The sequence below is a fragment of the Cydia amplana genome, chromosome 1, assembly GCF_948474715.1.
Source record: "Cydia amplana chromosome 1, ilCydAmpl1.1, whole genome shotgun sequence".
Lineage (NCBI taxonomy): Eukaryota > Metazoa > Arthropoda > Insecta > Lepidoptera > Tortricidae > Cydia > Cydia amplana.
In genome coordinates, this window is record NC_086069.1 from 12,762,133 (window position 1) to 12,779,473 (window position 17,341).

General features: G+C 36.9%; 1 protein-coding gene across 1 annotated transcript in view; it reads left to right on the forward strand.

Annotated features, from left to right (window-relative positions):
* The window catches only part of LOC134648409 (homeobox protein slou), an 84,015-nt gene that overhangs the window by 18,793 nt on the left and 47,881 nt on the right, over positions 1-17,341 (forward strand). The window contains exon 3 of the mRNA XM_063502932.1: positions 10,506-10,744. Coding sequence (XP_063359002.1) covers positions 10,506-10,744 — 239 coding nt within the window. The remainder of the gene's footprint in view (positions 1-10,505; positions 10,745-17,341) is intronic.

A 17,341-nucleotide genomic window follows, 5' to 3' on the forward strand; every position in this document is an offset into this window, starting at 1 on the left:
ATCCTTGGAGTTCCTTTACTTGCCCCGTCTTTAATGTTTATGGGTATAAGTAAAAGTAGGTTGGTATTTTTTATTCGTGGATTTTCACAAACAATCAGAGTTGCAAATTTTGAAAATAATTTCGCTCGAATATGCAAAAGCGACAGAGAGACAGATCACGATTTTTGAAAAAAGCAACTGTGATTATTTATCCACGAAGAAAAAAATACTCGTTGTATTAGTATCTAAACAATCAAATTTTGATTCTTCGATGTTGGCGGTAGGCACCCGCATATATATTTGAACGACATAGAGGCAGTTCACGATTTCCGAAACAATATCTAAGAACTATGTATTTACTTTGTTTTCATATGGAACATTTTATATACGTGTACCTACCGTATGTATATTGTTAGGGTTAGGTTACCCACCTTATTTAATATTCTTTTTCATTGATAGAACATCAACGGTGACAGGGTTGCCGATGACGGCTATGACTGTTGTACAGTTAAGGTTTTATTCCAATTGCTACTGTATTAGATGTTTTGAATTTAACTAGGACTAGTAATTTAAAATTATGTTAGGTTATTCCGCCTTGATCCCTTGACTTACCATTTATTCCAAGACATTTCTTGTCAGTTCAATCCAACTACAAATCACGTTCTTATCATCGACGGCAATGCAGGTTTTTGTGCGCATCGTAGTATTTCGACCGCGGTCGCTCCTCTTAGCAATGCTGCGCTTCATATCTCTTTGGCAAACGTTCAATTTTGTTTTGTAACTTGACTTAAATATGTTTAAGCAGTGAGATGTATAGGCAGGAACGTATGGTTACGCATAAGTATGTCTATCATTTTCAGAGCCATTAGTAAGTTTTTTTTTAAAATAACTAAGCTGTTTTATATCTTTACCTTTTCGTCGTCTTCCAATTTCTTTAGGGCCGAGTTTTGGTTTGTAACATTGCACACCGTATTAAACCTGATGTTTTAGGTAAGTAGGTACCTAAGTAGCTTTTTAAGACTTGAGAGTCTTGACATATATGATAATTTGATAAATAAGTTAAACTAAAATCAGATGGTAACGTACAGATTAAGCAGCCATGTAATAAAAACACAAAATGATTATTAAAATTATGAAATAACTAATAAAATTTGTATTTTTCTTTTTGATTATAAGTCTCATTCACTGACTGTGAAATAATTACATAATTATTTGTGTCAACCCTATCGGGCTGCGTCGCCTGCGTCCGCGTGTCGTCTCTCCAACTGTTTCATTTACTGCAATATTTACCTAGACATGCCTTAGTTACATATATCCTCTCTAGAAATATTTAGAATTCTTAACACATGTAAAAATTCAGCATTCTTAAACATTTCAAATGTTGTCAAATTGTGTTGTTTCACTTCGTTGGCGAAAGCCGAAGGGTGGAAGTAAGAGTGTCTCTTATAAAACCCCATTGGGAATTCTGCTGCATGCATAAGCTGAGCCTTCCATTCCATTTGTTTGTGTACCTTTCATTGTATCATAACCATATACCAGGTGTGGCCTATAACACGAGCAAATAATTTAAACATTACTCCTCAAACGGTAAAAATATGAATGCTTAGACTTCCTATTTTTCATAAAAAATATATTTTGCGTTCAATGTACGCTAAAATAATTGTGATTGACGTTACTTGTCATGCTTCAAATAACAAAATTCGCAGTACATTGCGTCTTAAAATAAACTTTAATGTGTACTAAAAATCAAAACACAAGTTATTTTTAAAAGTTGGTGATCAAATGTTGGCCAGTTTGAGGAGTACAGCCTACAGTTTAATTTATTGCTCCTGTTAGGTACCTACATCTTTATAAGTACATTTATTATAGTTTGCAAACTTTTTTAAAGAACGATGCAATAGGCTAGATGACAAATTTTCATTTATGGTAAATATCAATCAATTAGGTTTGTTTTTAGGATCAAATGTCTATATGGGACCCATTGCATTAAAGCAATACAAAAGTCAGAAATGATAGTCAAAGAGTCCGACAGTCGTACTTCACTCGCGAAACGCCCGAACAAATCGCTATGTGAATGTGACGTCAAGGTCACTGAAAACCCATCTTGTAGTATGGACAAAACAAGAAAATTGCATTTTTGTCGGTGAAATATTGCGTTTATGTATATAGTTGCTGTACAATCTTTTTTTGGATACAATGTGAGGAATCGAATGATATCCTTACTTATTTCGTTTTTGAAACTGTGTGCCGTATTTTTGTATTATTTCCATTTTTTTTAATATCTACAATATTGTGATAAATTGCTCATTTGCTATCTATTTTACTAGATTTTGTTATAAAATTCAACATGTGTCATCATCCCTATAACAAATGGTAATTTTAAAATCGCTTGTAGAATTTAGATGCAATTACATTAACAATCACAATAAGGCGCGTTTTAATACAGCGAGCTGCAAAATTGCATGGACACATTATCAATAAATTCATTTATGAATCAATCATGGATTTTTGCGGCTATTATAATAAATTAATTTTCTTTCCTGTCCCTATGGCTTTTTTATTTCTACGAGTAGGTACCTAAGTAGCAAATAGGTATTGACTATGTTGGCAATGCAAATTATCTATCCATTTGCAAATTTAGCTAGATTAGAGATGTCAAATATGCCGCCATTTTGTTTTTGTAGGCAGTTAGTGTTGCCAGTCGATAAATACAGGATAATAGCGCTATTACGGCTTGTTCTTGTTGGATGCAAATTGCATAGCTAATGTGTGAGCGGCGATTTATTGCGCAGTTACTGATCTTTGAAGAACCAGACTTTAAAATACATTCATTACGCGTAGTCTACCGATTGAGACCGGGTAGAGCCGACTGTCGTTTACTGCAGTTTCACCTGCTAATCTTTGATATATTTTGCAAATAGACGAGACTCACGCTTTGCATGGTTTAGGAACAAATTTACTGAGAAGCAATGAACAACTTAAATTAAGAAATACTGTAATTAAACTACCTGCCTTAATAATATATCTATAATCTATAGATTTGGGTATTTTAGGTAATTATATTATAAAACAGTGAGAAATCGGTACCGTAATAGAAACCAAATAGGTACCTACCTACGGAAATATTATAGGTAATATATAATTATGTAGTTATTGACGCGAACTCTCTTCACAAATATGTATTAGAAAATTTTACTTTTCTTCGTGCGTGATATTTGCCTGACTTTTCGTTTATTACTGTAATAAAATATGTAGTACCATTATTTCAATGATGAAGTATTTACCTAAGCACTTGAAATGCTTCAAAAACAGGGAACAATAAAATGGACAGAAAGCAGTTCTTGCTAAACACTAATTATAACCGCGCCCCATGGTCTCCCGGGAGCACCTTTAATCTTGGCCGGGGTTGCCAGGGCAATAAATCCTTGCGTAAGCGCATCTGCGGCTGATGGACTCCTTTGAGCGACTGTTATTCATTTAATTTGACATACTACCTAAGAGGTATATAAATAAAATATTAGGTTTTAATTTTCCTTGACCTATCCTCAACTTACTTTCGACTTTAAGAGGCCGGTAATCGATTTTAGTTGCAAAAATGTAAAATTGATAGATTTAGTCGATGAAATTGTGCACCTTTTGTTGCGTAATAGAAATAACAAGTACTTGTATCTATTAGCACGTCTTCTTATCTGGCATTTGTACAGATAATTTTTTTGAAAACTGACTCACTAAATTAGTAATGATTTTTTTCTCGATGGACGTTTAGGTAAACGCGCGTAAAGCACTGATTTAGTCGATCTTATTAGTAAATTTCGTAAAGTTTGGACTGCTAAAAATGGTAATTTTGTATTACACATATCCTGTACTCCAACTTGCATAGACTACATTTTTGTTATATGATATTGAACAAGAGTAAATTAAAGTTAGACGAAATCAATTTTTACCAGAAATTACTTCAAAACAAGTGAACATTTTTCGTGAAAATCGACTTAATTTCAACGTAATTTTGATACTTAAACAATCTACAACATTTCCTGAAACTGTTCTTATACATCATTTTTTATAATTTATAACTATAATTTTTTGATGAATTTTTAAAAACTGCCCCTTAGCGTCATATATTGCCGGTGACGCACGCTCGGGACCTTATTATTAAAAGACAAGATGAGAAGACGTAACAAAAGGAGTGCAATTTCAAAGACTAAATCTATCTATTTTACATTTTGGCTCTAAAATCGTTAACGGAGCCTTAATTTATAAATAATGCAAAATGTATTTTTTTCGTAATATCTTTATTCCTCAAAAACTGAAGAGAAAGTACATATCATTTTATCCACAAGAGCGGCAAAGTAATGTGACGCAAGTTTTGAGTTGTTTCCTTAGGTTAACTGGTTAATTTGATTTTTAAGTGATAGTTAAATAGTTATAGTCAGTCAGTTTGCACCCACATTGACGTGATAAAGCGTTAGAGTGATGTACGTCATTTTATTTGACATTATACATTTTCCTAAGTGGTCGTCGCAAAGTCTGTGTAGAGTTTGCTTGGTCAGACTTCTATTGTTATTTCCAATTTTCCATGTTGTACCCCCAAAATCCATGATTTCACTGTGAAAATAGGTCAATTATTTAACATTTATTAACTACATTATGTACTACATATCGATGAAGCGCCTGTAAAATAACTTTGCGCACATTAAACCAGCCTACAGTAGTGCTTGTTGCCTAGTCTAAAATCTTTTTACAAAGGCGTTAGGGCACAATTCTAGTCGTTAATATGTTACCTATCCCCTATTAAAATTTTATAGCTGCAATTATGAGCGATCCAAACTACTAATTCATAGAGCGATTCATATTTGCGAGTAACGCTAGTTAAGAGCGTGATAAATAACGCGCGCGCGCATCGTAAAGTGGCTTTGATGTCGCGGGCGGGGCTGCGGTCGACGTTGCTTTATTTCTTAAATCATAATAATATGCATGTGCAAAGGAAGTACTTGGCCGCTAAGCTCTGCATTCAATTTATAGGGAAAATAGGGAAGTTGTCATCGATATAACCGAACCCGAGGTCAAACGCTTAATATAATTTAGTAAAGCAATCTTAAATAATGGATGTTGTTAGTGTACGGAGTGTACCGCACAAACTTTGTTCGCGGTACACTTATGGGATCACATCGGTCTTGCAAATCAGTTAAATGTGTTTTTTTTTCATAACATAGGTAGTGTTAATTGGCAGATATTGAACTGGTGATTAATTTTTATTTTAGCTAAAACTTTCTTCAGTTGTGATTTATATCTAAGGCACAGGCGCACATAAGTAGATTATACATAATTTACAGAAAGTGCATATTTGTGCGTGTGGCGTTGTTTTTTAGGGCTTTTCTTAGGTGTATATTTCTAACTTTACTATCCGTAATATTCATATTTTGAGGCATACCTTTATCTATTCTTAAGCTAGAAATTATAAGTTACAAGCACTTCTTAATTTCGTAACAAATAACCCGAAGCCAAACCGCACATTTCGAACCGCAAATAAAACTCGACGCTATTGTACTAAAGTGTCTAAACAAACAGACCGACGGAAGATGTAAATCTCTATATAGACGACCGACGAGGCCCAGCTGCTGAGGTTTGGCAGGAAGCGAGTACCTTGCTGGATAAACATGAGTAGGTATTAGACTTTTGTGACCGGAAAATTTGTCTTAAGTAGGCTTTTTAAAGTTTTTAGCAGCGCTTAAACGAGGCTTAAACATTCGCAGCAACACTAAGTATTTTTACGTACCTACTGTAGGTTTTTTTTATAAAAATAGAATTTTTCCAAACTGCCGTTAGATTTTTTATATTATTCTAATACCACTGAATATACATATTGAATGATAAAATGAATACTCATAATTATATTTCCCTATAATTAACAGGGCAATCTTTTAACGCGACTTCACACGTCATTTTTATCAATAATTAAAATCCGCATAATAAGCTGAACCAGATAAATAAAATTTCTAAGCAGAACTTGTCACATTCCAAAGTTCGGGTAAAAAGGAAGTCTATACCCCTATGAGTCCGCTTTGCACGTGCTATTATTATCATAGTTGTAGGTGATTATTTATAGTTTTTGGCCAGCTCCATGGCACTCGTGGGCTCACGTGTAAGGTGTTGTAATGGATATCTTGTTGGAGTAGAGTCGGCTGGTTGCGACGGAGTTACAAGTGGAGCGATAGCGGTTGTGAAATACACTGTCAAAAAATGTGTTATTATCATCGTTGCAGGTGATTAGGTATTTATAGTTTTTGGCCAGCTCCATGGACTCGTGGGCTCACGTGTAAGGTGTTGTAATGGATATCTTTTTGGAGTAGAGTCGGCGGGTTGCGACGGAGTTACAAGCGGAGTGATAGCGGTTGTGAAATACACTGTCAAAAAATGTGTTATGTTGAAACTCGTAACTATAATAACAACCTTGAAGTATATGAATTTCTATTAATATGAAATTTATCAAGAAAAAGAATAGCTTGGAAATAAGTTGCTGGAAGATATGAATCAAGAAAGAGTTTAGTTATTCGAACGACTCCAAATAAGTGTGTTTAATCCTGCTTTGCTCCCCGTGTCGCAGCCCGTGGACTGTCAATGTCTGCATTACGATTAAATTAACATAAAATTACTCGAAAAACTATGGAAAATAACTTAGGTACTCGATAACAAACCACGTAAAAAACACCAATGTGAACATCCCCGTATAGTGCTGCTGTTGATATAAAAGTGAGAACAACATACACATATTTTGTCGCACCGAGCCGCTCTATTTAGTATAATATCTGTTCCTCAGGAACTTTTATGTCATCTGCGGCCGCACTATGTCCCCTATACTTAGCGGAGCGGAGTTGGCCAAGCGGTGAGCTTTTCTCACGTCCGCGCCCGCGTATGCGCGGTGGACAATTAGACACTTACAGCATTCGCGTTTTGATGACCGCAGCGTTCGCAGAACTATTGACGCTTCGTCGTTTACAAGTAAAAGAGATAAGTGTCCACTTTATTCTCTCACGTAGGTTAGTAATTAAATACTTGTTAAGTGTTTACTGGGTAGTTTAGCTGGTTGCAAAGTTAGGTAGTTGCTGATGAGCGTGTGTTGGGTCAATAAAATAAATCTGTTTTCACTATCATTTTTGCTGCAAGAGGAACGTCTAATTAAGTTATCATAAACAATATTTGTGACTCCAACTTGACGCATCTCTGTTTAAATATATTATTGAATGGTAAAGAATGACTCGAGCCATTAAGTCAGCCCTTTCTACTCCTATTCTGATGGTCAATAAAAATGCATTGATATCTTCAAACGTTTCAATTCCGATGGGTCCAATAAACGATGTTTTATTCGTCACTTAAGCACACCCGGCGCCTATAACTGGCCTTTTAACGTTCATTAGCTGAACGCTACCAATAATTACCTAAATCAGGATAACCTATAAACAAGCGAACGTCATTACTGGGGCAATTAACCAACTCGCCACTAAATCAAACAGAGACAGCTTGCCAGGGATAGGCGGAGGCGGGAACGGTCTATCAGCTTGATTTGCGGCATAGACCGTAAGCAAGCCCATAATTTGTATTTCACTATTTATTTTATATGGATAACAAACAGACTTTTACATGTACAAACAAAAAATTATGTTATATTAGGTAGTTAAAAAAGCGGCCAAGTACGAGTCGGACTCGCCCATGAAGGGTTCCGTATTTAGGCGATTTATGACGTATTAAAAAAAAAACTACTTACTAGATCTCGTTCAAACCAATTTTCGGTGGAAGTTTACATGGTAATGTACATCATATATTTTTTTTAGTTTTATCATTCTGTTATTTTAGAAGTTACAGGGGGGGGGGACACACATTTTACCACTTTGGAAGTGTCTCTCGCGCAAACTATTCAGTTTAGAAAAAAATGATATTAGAAACCTCAATATCATTTTTAAAGACCTATCCATAGATACCCCACACGTATGGGTCTGATGAAAAAAAATTTTTTGAGTTTCAGTTCTAAGTATGGGGAACCCCAAAAATTTATTGTTTTTTTTCTATTTTTGTGTGAAAATCTTAATGCGGTTCACAGAATACATCTACTTACCAAGTTTCAACAGTATAGTTCTTATAGTTTCGGAGAAAAGTGACTGTGACATACGGCGGACAGACGGACAGACAGACAGACAGACAGACATGACGAATCTATAAGGGTTCCGTTTTTTGCCATTTGGCTACGGAACCCTAAAAACCTCACTACAGTGTGCAGTGGCATATGTTCACTATATGTATGTACTTCATAGTGGCAAGTATTCACTTCACCTTTTTATCTACTATTCGGTCGTTTTCATGTTGTTGATTATTGTTGTTGTGTAAAACCTGTTAAAGCTATAATTTTTTAATTCCGATAAATTACTTATATGTCACATTTCCTGTTACCTATGATGAGTATGTCCTCATCGCTTCCCGCTCGTTACTTGTGGATGTATAAATCAAACGGACGGACGGGTCTAATGCTGTATTGTAAATTCATCAAATGTTTACGGCGCCGCCATTCCCGGGGAATGGCCAGCTTGTCCTTTACAGTTTAGCGTTTGTCTTTACTCAGGTATTATTGAGAGAATCTTAATTAGGATAGTTTAAGTTGTGGGGCAGGTGCGGTAATTTTCAAACGAGTTGGTCGTTTAGCTTTTACATGAGTCATTAGTCGCTGTTAGAAAATATTAAATAAGCAAATATAAAGTGTCACTCAATAGAACTTGCTAACTATGTATGTAAACAAAAGTTACTAGTAAATTGACATTCAGTGTCAATTTTAGTATGGGGGTTTGTTTACATAGTTATAAAGTTCTATTGAATGACACTTTAGGTATTAATTGCGTGTGATAGATAACAGCATCATAAATGACAATTAAACGTTTTTAAACCGGCAATTTACCGTTAACATTACTATAGGGCTTCCGCATAAACCCAACAAAACCATTCCTTTGTGAGTTTAGTTGCAATCCAAACACTCCTGAATCCGAGCGAGCGTGCCGAGCTGCCAAGTACTCGAGCACGCGGCCAAGTATTTTAATTGGCGACAAGCAAACTGAATTAACGACCGGAGACGGCGTGGCTGACTGATGGCCCGATTGGGGGAAGGTATCATTCATTTTTAAATGGCTCCGTTCAATGTTCCACTCGCGATAAAAACTCGCTAAGGCAGATGAGCATTTGCAGAAAGTCACTTTAAAAATATCGCCCAATTTTAAAGTAATAAGGATTTATTAAACGACGGAATTAGCCGCTCTCTAAATATTACTGAAGAAAGATGTATTTAATTACATAGTTATATCTATATTTAATCCCTTTCTTACAAATACATAAGTTAAAATGACAGATTAAGACAAAAGATTAATAGTTAATTGAGGCTTGTAGAGCGTTTATGAATAACGCCATTAGAGTTTATATTTATACAACGAGTACTGTTTAAGCCTCAGATCTTTACTACCAACATGTAAATCTTACTAGGAAAAAAATATAGAAATTTATAGTAATAATAAAATAGAAATTTGAAACATCAACCCTCTAATGTTTATGTATTACACTTACTTTCTTAATTCATGCTTATAACAATAATAAGTAACACCTGTTCAACTTATTGGCTTTAGTAGTGTTAGAAGAAGAAGAAATACATTTATTTAGCATCAGGTACAAGTAACACACAATACAAGTAACACAAACAACTTAGATGCTAAACAGGATCCCCACTCAGCATAATGCCACGGCAAGCCATGACGCTGATTTTCAGTGGGTACCTGACTTAAAACTAATCTACATCTAAACTAAAACTAAACGAGTGGCAACACACAATTCAGACGCAGATTACAGACTGAGGGCCTACCGCGAACCACGTTCGAAATGCTGCCTCCCTGTCACACTTACGTACAAATTTACACGTGCGACAGAGAGGCAACACGTCGAACGTGGTTCGCGGTAGGCCCTCTGTTACTCGTAGGTATCACGCCTGCCGCCACTTCCCGGCAATAATCTGCTCGATATAATTCGATCTGCGGTGCAAATTGCTGCGGACACTTGTCATATCTGGATTTAGCTTGACTTACATAGTGTTCTATAATAATATTGAATGCTTTATCTAATTATGTATTTTTAGTTTCGTGTGACCTAAATATAGGAAATATATATGTAGTAGTAAACGTAGTAGTCACAATATTACGCCAATGACTGCTGATATAGTTAGGTACCTACGTGCATGTTTAATGGCGCTTGCAAATTACACAAACGTTTATGAGAATATAATGTAAAGTCAAAATACCACTGTATAACGTGTCAGCGTGATCTCCAACTTAGTATATTTACATATATGTATTATACAATAAACTAAACAAAGAGAGACGCACATATTGGAGGTGCGGCTAGAACGTTCAACCCGTTTAGCTGGAAGTAGCCATTGGTTGATATCTTAATGTAATTGTATACTTACGGTGCTAACAGGGACCATGTGCTTATTTTTCTTTCAGATTCCTCCAAGCTTATCAAGCGTAAAAAATCAACGGAAGATGTCCGTTCCCCCCTGGGAGGCGAGGGCTCGCTCACCAGCGAGGAGGGTGACGAGGGAGGCGCGCGCCGCAAGAAGGCCCGGACTACCTTCACCGGGAGACAGATCTTCGAGCTGGAGAAGCTGTTCGAGGTCAAGAAGTACCTGTCTTCTGGAGAGAGGGCTGACATGGCGAAGCTGCTTAACGTTACCGAGACTCAGGTAAGTCAGTTATTTTTAGCATACTTGCCAAAAGATGTTTAGGTACCTATCGTAGAACATCTGCCTTAATCAGTTCTTTGCCGAGACCTGCAGTTTTAACTGTAGTCTTCCGCGGTCTTCCTATCATCGATTTTGTTCTTTGGTCCATTTTACTTTACTTAAGTTTTTAAAGTGTATCTACTTTTCTTGGTTCTGCTCGTAAATTTACCTAATGCCAAAATGTGATTAGATAAAAGCCGGGTTTAAATCTATTATTTTGTGTTATTATATTATAAATATAGAGCATTGTCTCACATTCTTGTAAAACGAGATATAATTGAAAAAAAAAAACTATATAAACCTCAAAACGATTTAATCTCAAAAAATTGCTATTCAAATCTATAGTAAGTACAATTTAATTAAACACGTTATTATTTCACACATCGTTAATTTAACGCCTATAAATAAACTAAACTCATTTTCTTAAACTCCACAAAATCTTAAGTATCCTTACATCAACGCTTTACTTTCATTAGGACGCAGCCATATGTCACTTACACAAAACTTTTTCGATCATTAAAATTCTAACCGAGAAAGGCGTAAGGGTTGTTGGAAACAGACTAAACATTTGACTTTTTCGAATCGCATTACTGATCACTCAGGCACACAATTAGTCAATATGTCCATAAACTTTACCCAACTTATTTGTTAATACATTTCGAGTAGACTCTAATCGAACGTATTAAGAGGGTTTTTACTGTCGATAAAAGAAGTGCACCGCCATTGATAGTGTGAAGTGTGAAGCCATTGCAGCTCTAAATGTAAACAAATGACAGCTTGCGTCGTTGTGGTTCGGGGAAAATCTACTAAATTAAACGGTTCGAAGTACACGCGCCATGCGCGGGCGCAAGCGAAGAGAGAACGAGGATCCAAGCTCGGTGTTATGATGTGTTAGCGACTTAAAAAAGCAAATTAACGCATTTATATTTCAATTACAACGTCAATACGAGCTCGAATAAGGATATTTTCATCAGACTTAAACGTAATTAAACCCAATCTTAGATAAAGATCCCATACAATATAGGTAATTCCAGGTGAATTTATAATGTTTTCTGGGGGCACGGCAGTGCCCCCGCCAAGTCGAGCAAAACAAAGAGGCACGGCCGTGCCATCCTTTTCTCGAAGCGATTCAGGACATTTTCGACGTTATAATTTAACGAAACGAAATTAATTAGATTTTTAATTGTCTCATTTAGCTTAGACATCTCTTTGAATTTTCATTTGTTTTTAATTTAATTATGTACCTATCTGTAATGTCTTTACTTGTAAGTATAACCTTAAATAACACCTTGGACCACGCCGTTAAACGTTCCGAGATAATTATAGTATCGCACGAGGGGGGAGTCCCCCGCGACGTGACTAGACACATATGGCGGCACTAATTAAAACTAGCGGCGGCGTAATGAGCGACGCGTGTCGTGACGGCCTCGTGTCGGTGCTGGAAAGTGACGCTTTGATTTTTGAAAGTTAAACGAAATAGGTGGAACGTTTTTTTATAGTCGCATACATCACTTTTATTATTGGGATTTTATTTATTTGTGACTTTCCACAGCAAAAGGTACCTTATGGCACTTGGCGCTTACGTCGCATAGCGCCGCAATAATAATAGCGCGGGGCGGCGGAGCGGCGTTAATAATAGCGTAAGCGCTAACGGCCATAAGGTACCTTTATCCGTGGGACGTCACATTTCTACTCAGAATCACGTAATAGGAGAACTGGAGAACTGTCCCAAAATTTCCATATATTTTTTCATTCTCTTAGCATCATTCAAATTCTACGTAAAATGTTCACGGAATGGAAATAAACTTATGATCCTTTTTTTCCCGAAAGAGTGTCTAAGTAAAAATAACATAAAAAATCGAAATAAAAAAAGTGGTGTACAATTCATAATAATATACCTCTACGACCCAAGTATGGAACACAAGTATACAAGGACTGAGGCTGTTTTCTGCTAAAGACACGAGTTACTTATTAATTAAACTAGGTATTTGTGTAAATTATCAATAAAGTTTAGCGGTGCACGCTTTCACTCGCATCTCAGCTCCCATTCTTAGCTTGTACTTGTACATGTCGGCGGCAGATCGTAAAATCGGGCATATCGAGATATTCCTAGGCATATCATGAAACGCCGCCATTTCATGATCTGACTAAGATTAACCCAGGCGTATCACGATCTGCCTTATAAAAGAGGCGGCAGATCGGTCAGACCAATGTATTCGTTGATATTCCTAGCTTCATACCGGGCGCATCGTAAAATAATTGATGAGATATTCCTAGGCATATTATGACACGCCGCCATTTCATGATCTGACTAAAATTAACTCAGGCATATCACGATCTGTCTTATAAAAGATTCGGCAGATCGATGGGAGCAATGTATTCGTCGAATTCCTAGCTTCAGTCATACCGATCGCATCGTAAAATAATTGCATTCTATAGGTAAACCAGAACTTTGGGAGTATTGTCAAGAGGGCGCTCGTTTTGAATTTTATATAGCAACAATTTGTATAGTGGGGACAATGGAAATTGGCAGATGATTTTTGTTTTATTCCGACAACTTTAATAAGTGCGAAGTTTGATGTTTGGATATTTCTTCAGTTTTTACGCTTAAATGGCTGACTCGATTTAGATAAAATGAATAGCGTGAATATCATCCAAATCTATTTTCTTTTTTTGTTTTCTTTTTTTTAGGTTTGGTCGTTTAATTCCGCCCTTACGTCCTTCGCTAGCAATCCGTGATACCGATGCATGCAATACACCTAATACACAAATCAAATTATTACAAGACATCAACCAAATCGTGACGACCTGACTATAGTGACATTTGTCCATAAGTTTGAAACTTACCCGTCAATTTAGATGCTAATTTCATTATGTTTTCTAATGGAAGAAATTTCTCTCGCGCACGTTTTTTTTTCCAATAAATAACTATATACACTATTTACAACTTTTTTCTCTCTGTAAAATCTAAAACTTTCGGCATGATTATTGCAGTCTAATAATAATTCACACGAAACTAGACAAAGCAATGTTTACATTGTCAATATTGACAACTATCATAGAGGGTAGATGTTGTCTATTATTAAAATTGTTGCCATTGCTAGAAATTAGTACCAACAAATTTCCGTAACATGGCGCACCCTCAATACTGGTTCATCTATATATGGCGCTGCGTCCGAGTCCAGTGTTGCCAGATCGTACCTTTTAATACAAGTTTACGTTCCTTTTGAGCCTTGAGGTTTGCTCGATATGGCTGGTGGTCGCTAGGCAGATCATGAAATGCCGGCGTTTCATGATATGCCTAGGAATATCACCCCTTGAGGTTTTCACGATATGGCTGGTGGTCGCTAGGCAGATCATGAAATGCCGGCGTTTCATGATCTGCCTAGGAATATCACCCATTGAGGTTTGCACGATATGGCTGGTCGTCGCTAGGCAGATCATGAAATGCCGGCGTTTCATGATCTGCCTAGGAATATCACCCCTTGAAGTTTGCACGATATGGCTGGTCGTCGCTAGGCAGATCATGAAATGCCGGCGTTTCATGATTTGCCTAGGAATAGGTATCACCCCTTGAGGTTTGCACGATATGGCTGGTCGTCGCTAGGCACATCATGAAATGCCGGCGTTTCATGATCTGCCTAGGAATATCACCCCTTGAGGTTTGCACGATATGGCTGGTCGTCGCTAGGCAGATCATGAAATGCCGGCGTTTCATGATCTGCCTAGGAATATCACCCCTTTTGAGGTTTGCACGATATGGCCGGTGGTCGCTAGGCAGATCATGAAATGCCGGCGTTTCATGATCTGCCTAGGAATATCAACCCTTGAGTTTGCCTCGTCGGCGATGGCGGGATAACTTGGACTCCTTCTTGAGAGGCTGGCCAGATATTGCACTAAATAGAGACGAGTGGAGGAAGAGGGGGGAGGCTTTTTCCCAGCAGTGGGACACAGTGGGCTCTGAATAATAATAAAAAAATAGAGTTTGCACGATATGGCTGATGGTCGCGCTAGGCAGATCATGAAATGCCGGCGTTTCATGATATGCCTAGGAATATCACACCCTACTTATTTGATATGCCTAAACGTCGCAAGGCAAATCGTCAAACGTTGATGTTTGAACGATATGGCTGGTAGTCGCTAGTCAGATCATGAAATGGCGGCGTTTCATGGTATGCCTAGGAATATCTCGATATGGCCGATTTTACGATCTGCCTCCGACATACATACCATGTCCATTTCCAAATGTCTTATGAAAGAAAGCTCCTTCCTCGCAACAGTCATATGTAACTACCTACCTACTCGGCAATGTTTTCTCAAACTCAAAGAGCTGCCAACAAAAATCTTTCATTCACCAATAATTCATGGCGAATATCGGCAAAGTCTCAAGATAAATAATAAACGCGTCGTCATGCCCCATGTGTCGGAGACGTCAATTATCTGAGATGCACGCACTAACAGCACTAACGACTACTGGCAAAAAGCGGGCGGTAAAAAACGGAGTGCGCCCACGTGGCGGTAGCTAGCGCTAATTGGTATTGATAATAGGCGTTAAAAGGTTATTGTCGTTTCCAACTTTTACCACCTACGGCTTACGGCTTGTTTGATTGTACAGATAGTATTAGATGTACATATGTAGAAGGTGCTTACTGAACTGCTTAAAATACATTACCTTAACTCACCTACAAGGTACTTACGTATGCCTACTTTAAAAATAGAATTCAGGTATTGGTAATTAGTGCGCCTAGCGGAAATAATTATACTATGTAATGAAAATTATATTCGCTCTGTAAGTACCAACTCAAATAAATATAACCTAGCGTCTTAAGTAGACGAAAAGCGCACGTAAGTAGAATATAAAGTTAGGTATATTCAATGGAATAGTAACTTGTGTCTTCCAAGCTTAACCTAACGACCAGCCATAATCGATAGTTGTCAAACATAAAGCTATTTATGTCACTTTTATTCCCGCTAGATTAGAAAAAAAGCCCCTAACTCCCAAATAGATCTTCCCTGAACCCTTATTTCTCGAATCAGATCATTAACGCTTGTTTTGAACCATCGCTTTACTACCTACCGAGAAATCTTTATTTCTGAAATGAAAAGAAACATTTCAAAATATACCGTTTGCTAAATTCGACCTTATTACGACAGCATTACTCATACATTCAAACCTAGCTTTAAGTTCGAGTTAATTCACTTTTGTTTTAAAAATAAATGTTATTCCAATACGCAGTCCTAATTGATCCACTTCTTTGCTTTCAACTATTATAACCCCATCAGCCTCAAACCAAGTGTGATCCTTGTGGTCTACAAGCTAAGGTTGAAATTTGATCACTTGTCTAATCAATTGAACCGTCCGGAGGGATTAGACTATACAGGCGGCTTAAAATTGAAATTAATTCAGATTTCCATTCATTTGAATAAAATTCATCTGTCCCAGAGTTGCTGTTAGGCTTTACGTGTGAGCCGCTAGCCGTTTTGTTATACGAGTATATATATTTTGTGTAGCTCGTTATTATTATTATAAGTTATTAATATTCTTATAGTACGGCTCTTCTGAGGTGAACTTTTCGCTTCGAACCTTAATCTTTCAAACAAAGGCCATTGTCTCTATTATCGCAAAACCGCTTGCTCCCGACTTAGCACGTGCCAGTACAACATTCATATTGAAAAACAACCGGTATCGTCATAGTATTAAGGTTCAAATTTAATGTCACTGATATTCTAGATATTACGTTTTGGTAGTGTAGGACGATAAACCGCCCCGAAGCGATACGGCGCTCATATTATTTTGATACTTAGTGTGGTGTTAAAAATTAAACGTGGTTATTTATTATATTGTTTTATTAAAATTATTAGCTTGCGGTGGTAAATGTAATAATTTACAAAGGTGCAGCTGCAAGCATTGTTATTTTTTCTTATCTTTAAAATAACGATACTGTGAAATTAGCACCTCTGATGTGATGCCGACGCATAGTGACAATAAAAACACTGATAAGGCAAACGTGGAGCTTTGAAGCGTACAGCTTTTCTAACAAAACGTCACGTGTCAACGGTCAGAAGAAAGGTCGGTTATAATATAAGAAAGAAATTGATTATATCTGATTTTTTATGACACGATTTAATCTAGTAGTACGTATAACTGTTTATATACCTACACGGAAAAATGTTGATTATACCTATGTTAAACTTATTAATCTTAAATTTACATTGTTACCTTAGATTTTGTTATATAACAAATATACAACGCTTTATCATAAATAACCGGGTTTCATTTTTAACACCACACTAAGTATCAAAATAATATGAGTGCCGTATCGCTTCGGGGCGGTCTATCGTCCTACACTACCAACACGTAATATCTAGAATATCAGTGACATTAAATTTGAACCTTAATACTATGACGATACCGGTTGTTTTTCAATATGAATGTTGTACTGGCACATGCTAAGTCCCGACTTAGCTAGCTCCCGAGCTAGCGGTTTTGCGATAATAGAGACAATGGCCTTTGTTTGAAAGATTAAGGTTCGAAGCGAAAAGTTCACCTCAGAAGAG